This window comes from Perca fluviatilis, chromosome 15, assembly GCF_010015445.1.
Source record: "Perca fluviatilis chromosome 15, GENO_Pfluv_1.0, whole genome shotgun sequence".
Classification (NCBI taxonomy): Eukaryota; Metazoa; Chordata; class Actinopteri; order Perciformes; family Percidae; genus Perca; species Perca fluviatilis.
In genome coordinates this window covers 34,916,030-34,932,123 of record NC_053126.1, presented here as the reverse complement: position 1 = coordinate 34,932,123, position 16,094 = coordinate 34,916,030, and the positions used below count along the sequence as shown (strand labels likewise).

The following is a 16,094-nucleotide window of genomic DNA, read 5'->3' as shown; positions in this document are numbered from 1 at the left end:
GCATTTAAAAAAAGATTTTAAATGTTTTTTAAAACAGCATCCTGACTAAACTTTGACATCAACCCGTCTGTGATTCACTGAACATCCTCTAAAGATAACTATTAGTCAAAATAATTCATAATTTCTGCTACTTTTAACTCACAAATGAGGTATAATGTCATTTTAAATTGGGTTTATTGACCATGCATTAAAAAAGTGACAAAAATAGTTAATTTTCTATTTTGACCCGGAAGGACAACAAGTTAGTGGTCTACGGGAAGACAACACAAAGGTTAAAAGGTGAATTTAGCGAGATGTGTAAAAAACGATTGATCTCAGAGGGTTAAATCCTCGCAGCTGTGAGCGATGTGTTCATGTCAGGAACCACAAATTATTACTTCATCCATACGATCACAATCCCAGGACGCACGCCAGAGTCAACCGAGTCAACGCCAGTCACAAATTTAAACACGTTCACATCGAGCATTGAACGGGGGGAGAGATACTGTACATCCCATATCTGCTTGAACAGATGGACAATCTGTGTGCAAATGTGTTGAATCTGTAAATATAAAGACACATGAACAAAGAACAACAAAATGATATGTGAACTCACAAAAATAGTTAGCTAGTAAAATCTGCAAATACACAAAACAAGTTCCACTAATTAAAAAAAAAACAACAACAACAAACAACCTGTAAGTACATGACACACATTTACAAATAAATGAAAAGCATTTGTGAACATCTTCCTAAAAAGAAAAGCAGAAACAACGTCATCGGCAGGTGATCGAACACTTTTTTTCTGGAAACCGCCTAGTGTTACGAGTCGATTTCCGTTCAGTCTGGCAGAAAGTTTTCTCCAAACTGTGTGTGTGTGTGTCTGTGTGCGAATGTGTGAGTAAAAACCCAGAGAATCCAGATCCACAAATGCGTAGGTAACCTTTCACACACACTACACACACATACACACACGCAGGCCTGAAATACACAGACAGACACACACACACGCAGGCCTGAAATACACACAGGTACACAGACACACAGACACACACACAGACACACACACACACACACACACTTGGCCAGGACTCTCTTGAAAAAGAGATTCTGAATCTCAATGGGATTATTTCCTGGTAAAATAAAGTTTAATTAAAAAAATTTCAAAAAATAAACACACGTCTGGAAACAATGTCGGAAAAAACACCTAAAATGTCGGAAAAAACAACCCAAAAACTTTGAAAAAAAAACGTCGGAAAAAAACACCCAAAATGTGGAAAAAACATCACCAATATCATCAAAAAACACAAAACCTTTAAAAAAAAATTCTATAACGTCGAGATAAAAAACGTGGAATTCTGTAAACTCCCAAAACCCTCCGTGGCCGATAAAAGTTGTCAGAGAAACAATTATGCAAATCAAAAATGTTAAAAAAATAAATATATATATATTAGAGCTGGGTAATATATCGATATTATATCGACATCGTGATATGAGACTAGCTATCGTCTTAGATTTTGGACATGGTAATATCATTATATGGCATAAGTGTTGTCTTTTCCTGGTTTTAAAGGCTGCATTACAGTAAAGTGATGTCATTTTCTGAACTTAACAGACTGTCCTTTACCCACTTAGTCATTATATCCACATTACTGATGATTATTTATCAAAAATCTCATTGTGTAAATATGTTGTGAAAACACCAATAGTCAACACTACAATATCGTTGCGGTATCAATATCAAGGTATTTGGTCAAAAATATCGGGATATTTGATTTTCTACATATCGCCCAGCCCTTATAAATATATACAGTGCCTTGCGAAAGTATTCGGCCCCGTTGAACGTTTCGACCTTTTGCCACATTTCAGGCCTCAAACATAAAGATATAAAACTGTAATTTTTTGTGAAGAATCAACAACAAGTGGGTCCCAATTATGAAGTGGAACGAAATTCATTGGCTATTTCAAACTTTTTAACAAATAAAAACCAAAAAGAGAAGAAAAGTGGCAAAATTATTCAGCCCCTTCACTTTCAGTGCAGCAAACTCTCTCCAGAAGTTCAGTAAGGATCTCTGAATGATCCAATGTTGACCTAAATGACTAATGATGATAAATAGAATCCACCTGTGTGTAATCAAGTCTCCGTATAAATGCACCTGCTCTGTGATAGTCTCAGAGGTCCGTGTAAAGCGGAAGAGCATCATGAAGAACAAGGAACACACCAGGCAGGTCCGAGATACTGTTGTGGAGAAGTTTATAGCCGGATTTGGATACAAAAAGATTTCCCAAGCTTTAAACATCCCAAGGAGCACTGTGCAAGCGATAATATTGAAATGGAAGGTGTACAGACCACTACAAATCTAGAAGACCGGCCGTCCCTCTAAACTTTCAGCTCATACAATGAGACTACTGATCAGAGATGCAGCCAAGAGGCCCATGATCACTCTGGATGAACTGCAGAGATCTACAGCTGGGGTGGGAGACTCTGTCCATAAGGACAACAATCAGTCGTATACTGCACAAATCTGGCCTTTATGGAAGAGTGGCAAGAAGAAAGCCATTTCTTAAAGATATCCATAAAAAGTGTCGTTTAAAGTTTGCCAAAAGCCACCTGGGAGACACACCAAACATGTGGAAGAAGGTGCTGTGGTCAGATGAAACCAAAATCGAACTTTTTGGCAACAATGCAAAATGTTATGTTTGGCGTAAAAGCAACACAGCTCATCACCCTGAACACACCATCCCCACTGTCAAACATGGTGGTGGCAGCATCATGGTTTGGGCCTGCTTTTCTTCAGCAGGGACAGGGAAGATGGTTAAAATTGATGGGAAGATGGATGGAGCCAAATACAGGACCATTCTGGAAGAAAACCTGATGGAGTCTGCAAAAGACCTGAGACTGGGACGGAGATTTGTCTTCCAACAAGACAATGATCCAAAACATAAAGCAAAATCTACAATGGAATGGTTCACAAATAAACATATCCAGGTGTTAGAATGGCCAAGTCAAAGTCCAGACCTGAATCCAATCGAGAATCTGTGGAAAGAACTGAAAACTGCTGTTCACAAACGCCGCTCCATCCAACCTCACTGAGCTCGAGCTGTTTTGCAAGGAGGAATGGGCAAAAATGTCAGTCTCTTGTTGTGCAAAACTGATGGAGACATACCCCAAGCGACTTACAGCTGTAATCGCGCAAGCAAAAGGTGGCGCTACAAAGTATTAACTTAAGGGGGCTGAATAATTTTGCCGCCCAATATTTCAGTTTTTATTTGTTTTAAAAGGTTTGAAATATCCAATAAATTTTGTTCCACTTCATGATTGTGTCCCACTTGTTGTTGATTCTTCACAAAAAATTACAGTTTTATATCTTTATGTTTGAGGCCTGAAATGTGGCAAAAGGTCGAAAAGTTCAAGGGGGCCGAATACTTTCGCAAGGCACTGTATATATATGTATATATATATATATGTATATATATATATATGTATATATGTATATATATATATATGTATATATATATATATGTATATATGTATATATGTATATATATATTGTATATATATATATATAGTATATATATATATATGTATATGTATATATATATATATATATATATATATATATATATATATATATATATATATATATATATATATATATATATATATATAAGTTTTTTGCGCCTTTCTGATATTTGTCGCCTTTTGAGTCGTTGAGTTTTTTTTTGACAATTCTTCCGAAGTTACTACTGCTTTTTTTTGCAGGTTTTATATCCCCTGCATCCCCCCCCTGAAATCTGCGCCTTATATGCACAAATGTCTTTTTGATTCCCAGATTAAAAACTGGATTTACAAATCTGTCCGATTGAAAGTTGCAAATTCCAGGAAGATCTTCACAAATGCTTATTCATTTATACACAGATCTGCCAATGGTGTTCACACACATACATATAATTGAGACAGATGTCTCTCCATATGTACGGCAAGCTAAATACACAGAGTTCATCCACACCACACGCTGCAGGCTGCACCACAAAACATTTCATAAACATCATAAACAGGATTCTGTTTTTGTTTTTGTTTGTGAAAATATGTTGAGGAAACTCTGTACAAAGACTTTGGTTGAATATGTGCTCCTGTATATATATATATATATATAGCTCTAGTGTACAATATACATATTTAGATAACTCACTTAAATACTACTTTGGCTAAACATGAATATCAAAAAATAGTATCAGATGACGTCTGAGCGCTCCGACAGTTTGGACACAAATACACGGGAAGACTGGCTGCACACTGTTAAGATCACTTGGTATAAAATAGATGTTTTAAATATTACAAAACGTAAAATTTTAAAATGGTCAGACATGTTGGATAGAGAGCCGGAGAGAAACTTATGACGTTATACAGAAGGCCGTATGGCCCACATATACACTATTTTGTAATTCAAATAATGTCACATTTCTTTTCACGTTTTTTTTCCTGGTGATTGTTGACATTAGGGATATGAGTCTGTATTCTTGTGTATTCTATAGTCATTTTTCTGTCATTTTTTTGGGCAATTCTTTGTCATTTTATGGTCATCTTTCGGTCATCTTTTGGTCAGTTTTCAATCAGTTTTGGGTCAGTTTTGTCAGTTTTCTGTAACTTTTCTGAGCAGAACATGGAAATACTCAAACAGAGTACCTCAGATTTGTAATGTAGCTTGACAGGAAGTGATGTCAGGAGTTCTGGGGTTGAGGCTGGAAGGGAAACAGTTACGGCGAAGAAAGTTAAGTTTAGGAAAAAGATGGTAGTTTGGGTTATTACACTCCCGAAGAACGAGCACGCGTTTCCTGGGTGAAAGTGATTAAAATAGATATTATTGTATTAATAGATTCTGCGTTATTTTGCGTAACTTCCGGTCGTAGCTTTATCCCTTCTAGCCACAACAACCGACTTCGGCTCTCTATCGTTTTACGCAGAACAAACTTCATGTTATAATATAAGTGTTAAACGATGTTCTTAATATTCTGCGGAGGCGTTTTTCTCCCCCTTCTGTTTGGTTCATGTTTCTGTGAGACACGATGACATGGGAAGGTTTCCATTGGACTTGCAGACTGGCAGAAACCAGATTCTGTCAGAGTCCGAAATTAACTTTCTGACTCAGTGGCCATGTTGGCAGGGAGATGGAAAAATCCGCCCACCAAGCATCTTTCTTACCAGCAAAAATATTAAATTGCATTTTCTTTGTAACATCACAAAACTCTTTTGTTGGTGTTGCAATTCCTGCTGGTTTATCTTCTGTTTTCATTGATTGAAAACTGACTGAAACTGACCAAAAACTGACTGAAAACTGACGGAAAACTGACCCAAAAATTACTGAAAACCGACGGAAAACTGACCTAAAACAGACTTTTAAGGAAAAACTGACTGAAAACATACAAAGAACCAACTGAATACTGACTGAAAACTGACCGAAATCAGACAAAAAAAATTACTGAAAACTGACTGAAGACTGACTGAAAAACTGACTACAAACTGCCTAAAACATTAACTATTTTGGTACAAACATTTACCCTCCATAACCCTAACCCTAACCCGGATAGCGCTCTTAGATTTACTCGCCAAACGGAACATTTACCCGTACATGGAGCTTGGCGAGAGTTAACTTCGGACCTTGCTGTCATAAACGAGAGTGGAGGACGTCACGGAGGAAGCACGGGGAGATGAAGTGCTGGTGTTCAGGCCAAAAAACACAACTAGTGTTTTCCCTTCGCTCCTCCAAATGTCTGTGTTCATCATGTTGTTCAGAGCGGAGGGTCAAAAACATCGACCATCCTTCCCTCCGTTTCCTTTTCCTCTGTTTCTCTGTTCCTGAGTTTCTCCTTTTCTGAGTTTCTCTGTTTCTGAGTTTCTCTGTTCCTCTCTTCCTCTGTTTCTGAGTTTCTCCTTTTCTCTTCCTGAGGTTGAGGCTTTTAATTTGAAAGTCTTCAGTCCAACATGGCATCCAGCTGGTCAGCCAGGTCATCAAACATGCTGCCGATGTCGTCCAGAATCGTCCCCGCAGACTTCACCGTGCTCGATCCACTGGTGACAAAAAACATGACAAACAATAAAACGTTAGTATAACAACACTGACACCTGCAGGGATATCACTAAATAACCTGTGCAGTGTCTGATTTATGTTTTAACATCATTACTGTGATTGGATGTAAAACTTCCTGCTTTAAATGCAACCGATATCTTGACTCATTTCTTTCTCCCCGCCCCCTTAACATGCACTCCCAAGAAAGTGAATGCGGGAGACAGGAGAAGAAGCTCTGGCTGTCTGGCATAAAGTCTCGGTCTCAACCCCTCAAAGTCTCGGTCTCAACCCCTCAAAGTCTCGGTCTCAACCCCTCAAAGTCTGTCTCAACCCCTCAAACTCTCGTTCTCAAACATCAAAGTCTTGGTCGCAACCCCTCAAAGTCTCTGTCTCAACCCCTCAAAGTCTCGTTGTAAACCCCTCAAAGTCTCGGTCTCAACCGCACAAAGTCTTGGTCTCAACCCCTCAAAGTCTCCTCAACCCCTCCGAGTCTCAATCTAAACCCCTCAAAGACTCAGTCTCAACCCCTCAAACTCTCGTTCTCAACCCTCAAAGTCTTGTTCGCAACCCCTCAAAGTCTCTGTCTCAACTCCTCAAAGTCTCGTTGTAAACCCCTCAAAGTCTCTGTCTCAACTCCTCAAAGTCTCTGTCTCAACTCCTCAAAGTCTCGTTGTAAACCCCTCAAAGTCTCGGTCTCAACCGCACAAAGTCTTGGTCTCAACCCCTCCGAGTCTCAATCTTAACCCCTCAAAGTCTTGGTCGCAACCCCTCAAAGTCTCTGTCTCAACCCCTCAAAGTCTCGTTGTAAACCCCTCAAAGTCTCGGTCTCAACCGCACAAAGTCTCGGTCTCAACCCCTCAAAGTCTCCTCAACCCTCCGAGTCTCAATCTAAACCCCTCAAAGTCTCGGTCTCAACCCCTCAAAGTCTCGGTCTCAAACCCAGAAAGTCTCGTTCTAAACCACTCAAAGTCTTGGTCTCAACCCCTCAAAGTCTAGGTCTTGTCTCAGTCTCAACCCCTCAAAGTCTCGGTCTTGTCTTGGTCTCGATAAACTCTGGTCTTGGTGATGACTTGGTCTCGGTTTAGGTGGTCTTCACTACAACACTGCCTTGTGAATCGAAAGTGAATAAGGAAATCAGTGGCAATACCCAGCCCTAATATTTACGGGTGTTACAGCCTCAGAATGTCTCCCTCTGACTTTCTTACCCATCTGAGTTGTCCTCCAATTTCCTCTCGACGGCCTTCAGCGCGGCTGCCAGAGACGTGCTGGTCTGATCCAGTCTCTGCTGAACCACCTGGGTCCCGCAGGGCGACTCGGGGACCGGACCCGGACCCACGACACACACCTGGGGCCTCGCCACTGCCAGAGAGGGACTCTCAGGGGCCGGGGGGGCCGGGGCTCGGGGCCCGGGAGAGGATGGACAGGATGCAGAGGTGAAGGCCACACTCTGAACCCCGCTGACGCTCACAGATGGAGACGAGTGTCCAGCTGCTGAGGAGACAACTGCAGGTCACACTACAGCAGTGGTTCTCAATAATGTTCCCCCTTTGAATTGTGTTTTAAAGCTGGTTTTAAAGTACCTGCTGACTAATCATTTTTGGTAGACAATAAAAAAGTCTCTATAAAGAGACAGCGATGTCTGCAGCGATAAATTTAGAAAACAACATTTAAATGCTTTAAATTCAAAAACTTTTTTTTAAAAACCGACAAAACCTTGGAAAAAGATGGTGGAAGGAAGGAAGGAAGGAAGGAAGGAAGGAAGGAAGGAAGGAAGGAAGGAAGGAAAGCAACACTAGGTAGACAAAAGTGACAAAATTCTAAAAATGCAAACTTTTCTTTTTTAAACGACAAAAACCTTGGAAAAAGACAGTAGAAGGAAGGAAGGGAGGAAGGAAGGAAGGAAGGAATGAAGGAAGGAATGAATGAAGGAAGGAATTGGTCCAAAGAAGGTGACAAAAATGTCAAATTTTGTAGAAAAAGAAGTGTATATAAAGAGGAACAATGGTCTGTTACAACAAGGGATGGGTATCATTAAGATTTTAACGGTATTACTACTCTTAAAGCGCCCATATTATGCTCATTTTCAGGTTCATAACTGTATTTTAAGGTTGTACCAGAATAGGTTTACATGGTTTAATTTTCAAAAAACACCATATTGTTGTTGTACTGCACAGCTCTCTCTCACTGCTGCAGATCCTCTTTTCACCTGGTTTCTGTTTTAGCTACAGAGTGAGACCTCTTTTCATCTTCTTCTTCTGTACTATCTTTGATTGCACTCGCACATGCTCAGTAGCTCAGATGTAGATCATGTCAGCTAGCTAACTCTAGAGAGAGTAAAAGAAAGCCTGTTTCTCCAACTTTGGTCAGTTACAAGGCAGGATTAGCTGGGAGACTTCTAAATGAGGGAGCACATGTAAGTAGTTCTTTTGTAGATTATGGTGAACTTGTGTGTGTTGTAGCAGTGCTTTGCTATTGAGAACGACGTAGCATGCTAATGCTAACGGTTAGCATGCTAACGAGCTAACAGTTGTGGTTAGCCAGCTCATTTCAGACTGTGACGTCACAGTCCGAGCCGATTTTGAACAGCTCACTAGGAGACTGAAGGCAGGACACATTCAGAAACCGTATCTCACTCAAAACAGCATGGATGGATTTTTTTCAAAGTTTGTATGTGTGTGGAAGCACCAGAGACACAAAAGAACACCCCAAATCCCAGAAAAAGTGATTTTTTCATAATATGGGCACTTTAACGATACTGCATAAAGGTTCCTGTATGTGAGATTTAAAAGAGAAAGTGTGTATCGTACCTTGTGCTGCCAGCAGACTGTGGCGGACAGGTTTCGGTGCGACGGCAGGTTTCGGGGAGAGTGGAGGTTTGATGGGGGACCCTGTCGCCGGACTGGCCGGCCTCTCCTCGCTGATCCTCAGATCCTCCTGGCTCTGGGACGGAGGCCTGCTACCAGCGGGGAAAATCACACGTGGTATCACCATAAATAACATGTAAATAAAGGTTGACTTAATGAATGATCGACTCAGAGGAAGCAGCCCTATAAAAATAGGGGTGTAAATTAAAAGTTTTTTATCACGATACTGTGGTATGCGCATGATGTTGGCGCATGCGCATGATGATAATCATGTTTTAGGACGCATTACGATCTGTTCCTTATAGCAATGAATCGCAAAGGGGAGTGTGGAGGAAACTGAAGGTGCGCAATGACAGAAAGACTCTGACTTCATTCCACATGTAACCAACATGGTGTATGTTCATGTAACATGTAACAACTCCTTTATTATTTTGGATTGGCAGCCACGTAAACACCTCGTAATGCGTAGCGTAAGCTACGTTTAAAAACATCACGACATCCCCACACTACGTGTCACAAATATAACAACGTGGCCAAGGCGTAGTACACCGATGTCGATCCGCGGTTTTGGATCAGTGACAATAAGTACTTCATTTAAAGATCTTTATAAAACAGACCTGCCGTGAACTGCATAATGTCACGTTTTCTACTACGTATTTATGCGCATATCGGATTGTGCAGGCGGCACAGATCACGTACCGGCAGATACGATAATTCATAGATGCTTTGGACAACGATACGATATTTACTGATATCTTAAAGTCTGTCACGATGAGATTCGATTCAGGGTACTGCGATCGATACGAGACGATATCATTAACGCCTTTTTTCAACGCATTATTTTTCACTACCATTGGATACACCACTAACATCTACTTATGACTGCTAGTTTTACACTTTTTTGGGGAATTCATGTTCAATGAACCTCATTTATATGAAGTTATAGCCTAAAAAAAAGACGCTGAAATTACTATTTTTTTCGACAAATAGTAACGAGTGGTAAAAACAAGGTTTAGTAAGGATACTTTTTTTTTTTAAATGCTATGAAATTAATTGTTTGACTGTAACTAAAGTTGAAAAGTAGAAAAAAGGTAGGACCAGAAAAGGTTTTTTTTTTTATTTCTTCATCCAATAATGCCCCAAGCATAGAATCCCTGTCTAGAAAGTGCAACTGTGGCTCTTTGAATGGTTCCAGCCGTACCTGCTGGCTCCCTCCCTGCCGGGCGAGTCTCCTCCCGGCTCCTTGTCTTTGGGTTTGTGTCGGCGCTTCACCGTGTCCGACTCCTTCAGGTTAAACTCGGGCACGTCCAGGTTCTTGGCGTGCTTCTCCGGCGGCTCCAGCACGGCCTCGGCCCTGGGCGGCCCTGGAGCTTTGGGCCGCTGTTTGATGGTCAGGTTTCCCTCCTCGGCGAAGGGGATGCACTCGCTGGAGCTGTTCTGAGGCGACGAGGAGCCGTCCAGGCCCGGGCCTTTGGGTTCTTCTTCCTCCGAGTCCGACTTCACCCCTCGGTCCGGCTCCGTGGCGCTGACGGTCTGCGGGGGAATCTGGGTTGTTATAGGAAGCCATAGCGAGCCATTTTTTGCATGCCTACTTACATAAACCATCAAGATAGGATACACTTTATTGCACACGCACCAGTCCTGATGCGTGTTCACATTTTTGTGAGTTTTGGGGCATCTTAATCCCCTCAAAAATGTACGGAAGAGTATTAGAGCCACATGTGAAAAATGTATTTGAGTAATCCGACTTTAAAGTTTTGAGAAAAAAGTCAGAATCAGAAAGGAGTTTGTTGCCACATTAGTTACCCTACACGGAATTTGCCTTGGTGATTGGTGCACACACACACACACACACACACATATATTAAACATGAATGAGAACTAAACAATAAATAGAAAAACAGAAACGTACGTACAAAATACCTGACCGGTGTGAGTGTGTGTCTGTGTGTGTGTGAGAGTGACTGTGTGTGTGTGTATGTGTGTCTGTGCATGTGTGTGTGTGTGAGTGACTGTGTGTGTGTGTATGTGTGTCTGTGTTTGTGTGTATGTGTGTGTGTGTGTTTGTATCTGTGTGTGAGTGTGTTTCTGTGTCTGTGTGTTTCTGTCCGTGCGAATGTGTGTGTGCATGTGTGTGTCTGTGACTGTGTGTGTGTTTGTGTCTGTGTGTGTGTCTGTCTGTCTGTCTCTGCATGTGTGTGTCTGTGTGTCTGCCTCTGTCTGTTTGTGTGTCTGTGTGTGTGTGTGTGTTTGCGTGTTTCTATGCGTGCATATGTGTGTGTCTGCATGTGTGTTTCTGTGTATGTGTGTGTTTGCGTGTCTGTGTGTTTCTATGCGTGCATATGTGTGTCTGCATGTGTGTTTCTGTGTGTGTGTGTGTGGTTTTGTGTGTGTGTGTGTGTGTGTTTAAAAAAAAATACGTGTGTGTGTATTTTTTTTTAAATAACAGCAAAAATAATTAACTCAAACTGGGGCACCTGGGTGGCCCACCTGGTAGAGCGTGCGCCCCACATACAGAGGCTCAGTTCTCGCCGCAGCGGCCACAGGTTGAGTTCTGACCTGCGGCCTTTTGCTGCCTTGTCTCCCCTTTCATGTCTAAGCTGTCCTATCAAATAAAGGCCTATTTTCACACGTGTCCCAAATCTTCTTCTGTAAAACTGCGATTCATTAGAGAGACTAATAATAAACGCTGTCGGTACTCGGGCGCTTATAAAATAAAGACTTATTTGAACATTTAAAACTGTACCGTGGTGGGTATACACTCGCTCTGCACCCTCCTCCTCGCCGCAGCGGCAGCCTCCTGTCCTGCAGAGTTAACGGCGAAGGATGGCAACGCCTCCTGCCGGATGCCGTCGGGTTTCGGTCCTGGCGGGTTCTTCTCCTCTCTCTCCGTCCGGCCCTCCAACGAGGCAGCCAGGCTCCTCACGCTCACCGGGCTGTCTGTTAGTCCGGTAGCAGACGACGTGGTGCTGCTGTCGCTCAGCTCGCCGCTGGTGGTGCTGCTCACCGAGCTCAGCCTCTTCGGAGGTGGCGGCGGTGGGCCTTTCTTACGCGCGCGCACCGCGAAGGACTGACTGCGCCCCACGCCGCCGCCGCTGCCGTTCTTCTCCGGACTCGCGTGCAAGCGCGCCAGCTGGCTGCGTCCGGGTTTGCGCGTCAGCGTGGCGTAGGACGCCACGTTTCCACAGTGATGAAACGCTGACTCCTCGTCGTCCTCGTCGGGCTCCCCGTCCGACAGGGCGTAGCGGGTCGCGTTCTGCACGCGCTTCTTAGCCGGCAGCAGAGTCATGCTGCGGTTGCCCTGCCGCGGAGACGCGCGCAGGTCCGTGGCGCCGCAGTTCGAGTGCAGGTAGCTGAAACCTTTCAGCGCCGGCGAGCCGTGAGGGGATGGACCGCGCGGCGCGGGTGCTTTGGGTTTCGCTGGGATCGCCGGGTACTTAAAGACGGTCGCCGTGCCCAGAGGCACCTGTTTGTGCGGCTGCGGCGGCGCCCTCTGGTCCCAGCCCTCGGGGAGGTTCCTCTCCCGGGCGGGGCTGGCGTCCAGGCTCTCCTGCGACCAGCTGTGCGGCGTGACAGACGCCGTGGGCGGCTCCCCGGAGCGCCCGGAGCCTCTGGACCGCGTCTCAATGCTCTCCTGGCTCTGCGACATCGCCGCGGCGTTCCTGATGGCGAGGAGGCCGTCCTCGCAGCCTCCGTACTGGCCGGACATGGCCGTCTGCAGCTCGGCGCTCAGCTCGCTGTCCTGGAAGGTCGTCATCTTCGGGGTGTGAGGGGAGGAGCACTCGCCCGCCGCCGCCGAGTCGGCCGGCGGCTCGATGGCGACCAGGTGCAGCGCTCCGGGGGCTTTGCGCCGCAGCGTGCCGCCGTGGCCCATCTCGGCGTGGAGGATCGCTCGCTGGATGTCACACAGCTTCCTCACCGCCAGCATCAGCTTCTTCTGGTGGCCTGCAGGGAAAAAAAATCAACCGGCATATCAGTGAGGCTTGTAACAAGTAGGGGGGGATGCTTTTCAAAGCCCTTTTGGGAAGAAGTTGGAGATCGCATAGGGAAAGGGCTAGGTTTTATTATACCTAAAACACCGAGGCTGTGCCTATTAGGGGACCAAGCAGAATTGTTGTAAGTTTAAAAATATGATTTTGCAGTAATAAAGGTTGGGGTTGTAACGGCCATCCGAGTGATCCTACGAGTGTGGACAAATACCCCCCCCCCCCCTAGAATTTAAACAATGGCTGGAACCTATGTCAGAAATAGTATCATATGAACACATGCTGACCAGAATTAATAATGAAAATGAAGGATTTAAGAGGTCATGGGACCACTTTTTTGTCTATGATGGTATATTGTAATGATAGAGATGTACCACTGCAGTTGCTGGATTCATTGTCTTTTAAAAAAAAATTTTTTTCGAGTGTATGTATGGGACTTTATACATATTATTGTACCACAACAATGATGTCAGTTCTGTTCTGATTGATTGACACTCAAATAAAAGTAAAATCTTGAATTACAAAAAACATTTTAACGTTTAGTAACCTACTTAAAAGTCCTATGGCATGCTGCTTTTTGGATGCTTTTATATAGACCTTAGTGGTCCCCTAATACTGTATTTGAAGTCTCTTTATATAGACCTTAGTGGTCCCCTAATACTGTATCTGAAGTCTCTTTTATATAGACCTTAGTGGTCCCCAAATACTGTATCTGAAGTCTCTTTTATATAGACCTTGGTGGTCCCCTAATACTGTATCTGAAGTCTCTTTTATATAGACCTTAGTGGTCCCCAAATACTGTATCTGAAGTCTCTTTTATATAGACCTTGGTGGTCCCCTAATACTGTATCTGAAGTCTCTTTTATATAGGCCTTGGTCTCCTAATACTGTATCTGAAGTCTCTTTTATATAGACCTTAGTGGTCCCCTAATACTATACCTGAAGTCTCTTTTATATAGACCTTAGTGGTCCCCTAATACTGTATCTGAAGTCTCTTTTATATAGGCCTTGGTCTCCTAATACTGTATCTGAAGTCTCTTTTATATAGACCTTAGTGGTCCCCTAATACTGTACCAACTGTCACTTTGCTCGTTTGAAAGCCATGATGTCTCTCTCTCATGGGTGGGCCAAATTCTCTGGGCGGGCAAAGCAGAGAAAGGGGAGGTAACCTTGCTCCTTATGACCTCATAAGGAGAAGATTCCTGATTGGTCCATCTGAGCTTTCATTTTCTCAAAGGCAGAGCAGGATACCCAGGGCTCGGTTTACACCTATCACCATTTCTAGCCACTGGGGGACCATAGGCAGGCTGGGGGGACACATATTAATGTTAAAAAACCTCATAAAGTGAAATTTTCATGGCATAAGACCTTTAAGTACTTCCACAGTAACCGGTAACCTACTTAAATACTTCAGTAACCTACTTAAGTACTTCTGGTGGCATGGTGGTTCCTCTACTTAAGTAACAGTAACAAAGTGTTTGTACTTTGTCACCATGACAACACCGCTCCTCACCCAGCTGGATGATGCCGATCTCCTGCAGGTCCTCCCACGTCAGGTCTCTGACGATGCTGATGGAGTCGTAGCCATTTTCCGAGAGCTTTTTGTGGTACTGCGGGAGGCCGATGGCGCTGAGCCACTCGCCGAGATTGGACTGGAGAGGAAGAAGAGAACATCACTCAGATCAGGGCTGCACAATACATCGGATACACCAAGCTAACCTTTCCCCTCTCCATACCTAAACTCAGGTTATCTGCTGATCAACATGATATCATGACTTTGCGTAAACATACACAGGCATGCGGGAACCTGTTTTTGACCAGGGGTGCTGAATAACATCCATCCGCGTGCAGCGTAAACATACACGCCACTTTCTAAAGCCACGTGGCGTGTTATTGCGAGGCTACGGTTGGTTTGAACGTCACAAGCGGGGGAAAAGAAATAGCGGTTGGATTTAGGAAAAGAAGAACTGGGTTGGGTTTAGGAAAAGAAAAACGTGGTAAGGAAACAACACACGCGGAAAACGAAGGAAACTTCACAGGCGGGACCCGATCCCCGGTCCCCTGGGTGAAAGTCCTGTGTTTGACCCATCCACCCCCCAAAACAACCTCCCTACACGGGTTTTCGCCGTTTCACACTACTTGCTACAGCATTAATTCACACGCAATCGCAAGGTAGTGTAAGTCAGTGGAGGCCAAACGGAGTTGATAAACACGCTAAAAAGCGAGTATGCATCTTGATAACACGCCAATAATGGCGTACCAATTGGTGTGTCATACATACGCCACTTCATGAGATCAGTCTGTGCTCATTGTGGTGGACCTGTGTGTGTGTGTGTGTGTGTCTCTTTGGGTATGTGTCCTGTGTAAACATTGTTGTTTTTTTTTTTTTTTTTTTTTTTTTTTTTTTTTTTTTTTTTTTTTTTTTTTTTTTTTTTTTAAAAAATTTGTTTTGATTACCCATCTCCACCTGCAAAGCGTCTCCTAAGCAAAGAGGTTGAGACGGACCACGGAGTAAAACAATGAAAAGTGCTCTTAGAGTCTGTCAGCACACGTTTCAGTGAGATCTGTTCGGATCCCCTGCACTTCATCGCGACTGATTCTTGATCCGTTATAAAGACCATTACTTGATGCGGAAATAAGCCAGGGCGACGCAGAAATGATCCAGGCCGCGGATGGATGCGGAGAACCCGGGGGGAGACGGAGACGGAGCAGCCCAGCCGCCAGAGAGATCAGAGCGCAGAAAAAAGACTTGTCTCGCTGCACCAGATGAGGGGCATGCACCCTCATTGTCTGATATGTTCAGTGAAATCCTGCAAGAAAGTGCCTCAATTAATAATAATAATAATAATAATAACAATAGGTAAGCTATTCTGTTCTTAGGCTACTGTATACTGTATGTGACTGTCAGGTTGTAGCCATATTTCTGCTAGATATTTTTTAATTAAACTTTAATATTAATTTATACAATTGCAATGCCTTGATTTTAGTAAAGTTAGTACACAGTCATAGCCATAAATGCAATGGTACTAAATAATTGGCTTAATTTCTTCGGTGTTTCGTTCGGTCTTCGGTCTTGGTTTCTTTTTTCCGGTTTTCGCAGCCAATTTTCATTTCGTGCATCACTAATATACATATATATACATATATATATATACATATATATATATATATATATATATATATACATATATATATAT

The 16,094-nt window shown here is 43.3% G+C and overlaps 2 protein-coding genes across 2 annotated transcripts in view; both read right to left on the bottom strand.

Annotated features, from left to right (window-relative positions):
- The window catches only part of LOC120574900 (NACHT, LRR and PYD domains-containing protein 12-like), a 280,762-nt gene that overhangs the window by 54,717 nt on the left and 209,951 nt on the right, over positions 1–16,094 (bottom strand). The gene's annotated exons all lie outside the window — the stretch shown is intronic.
- The window catches only part of LOC120574901 (caskin-2-like), a 78,887-nt gene continuing 66,441 nt past the window's right edge, over positions 3,649–16,094 (bottom strand). The window contains 6 exon segments of the mRNA XM_039825409.1: positions 3,649–6,049; positions 7,253–7,535; positions 8,855–9,003; positions 10,113–10,444; positions 11,658–12,856; positions 14,411–14,549. Of these exon segments, the coding sequence (XP_039681343.1) occupies positions 5,953–6,049; positions 7,253–7,535; positions 8,855–9,003; positions 10,113–10,444; positions 11,658–12,856; positions 14,411–14,549 (2,199 nt within the window). The 3' untranslated portion in view covers positions 3,649–5,952.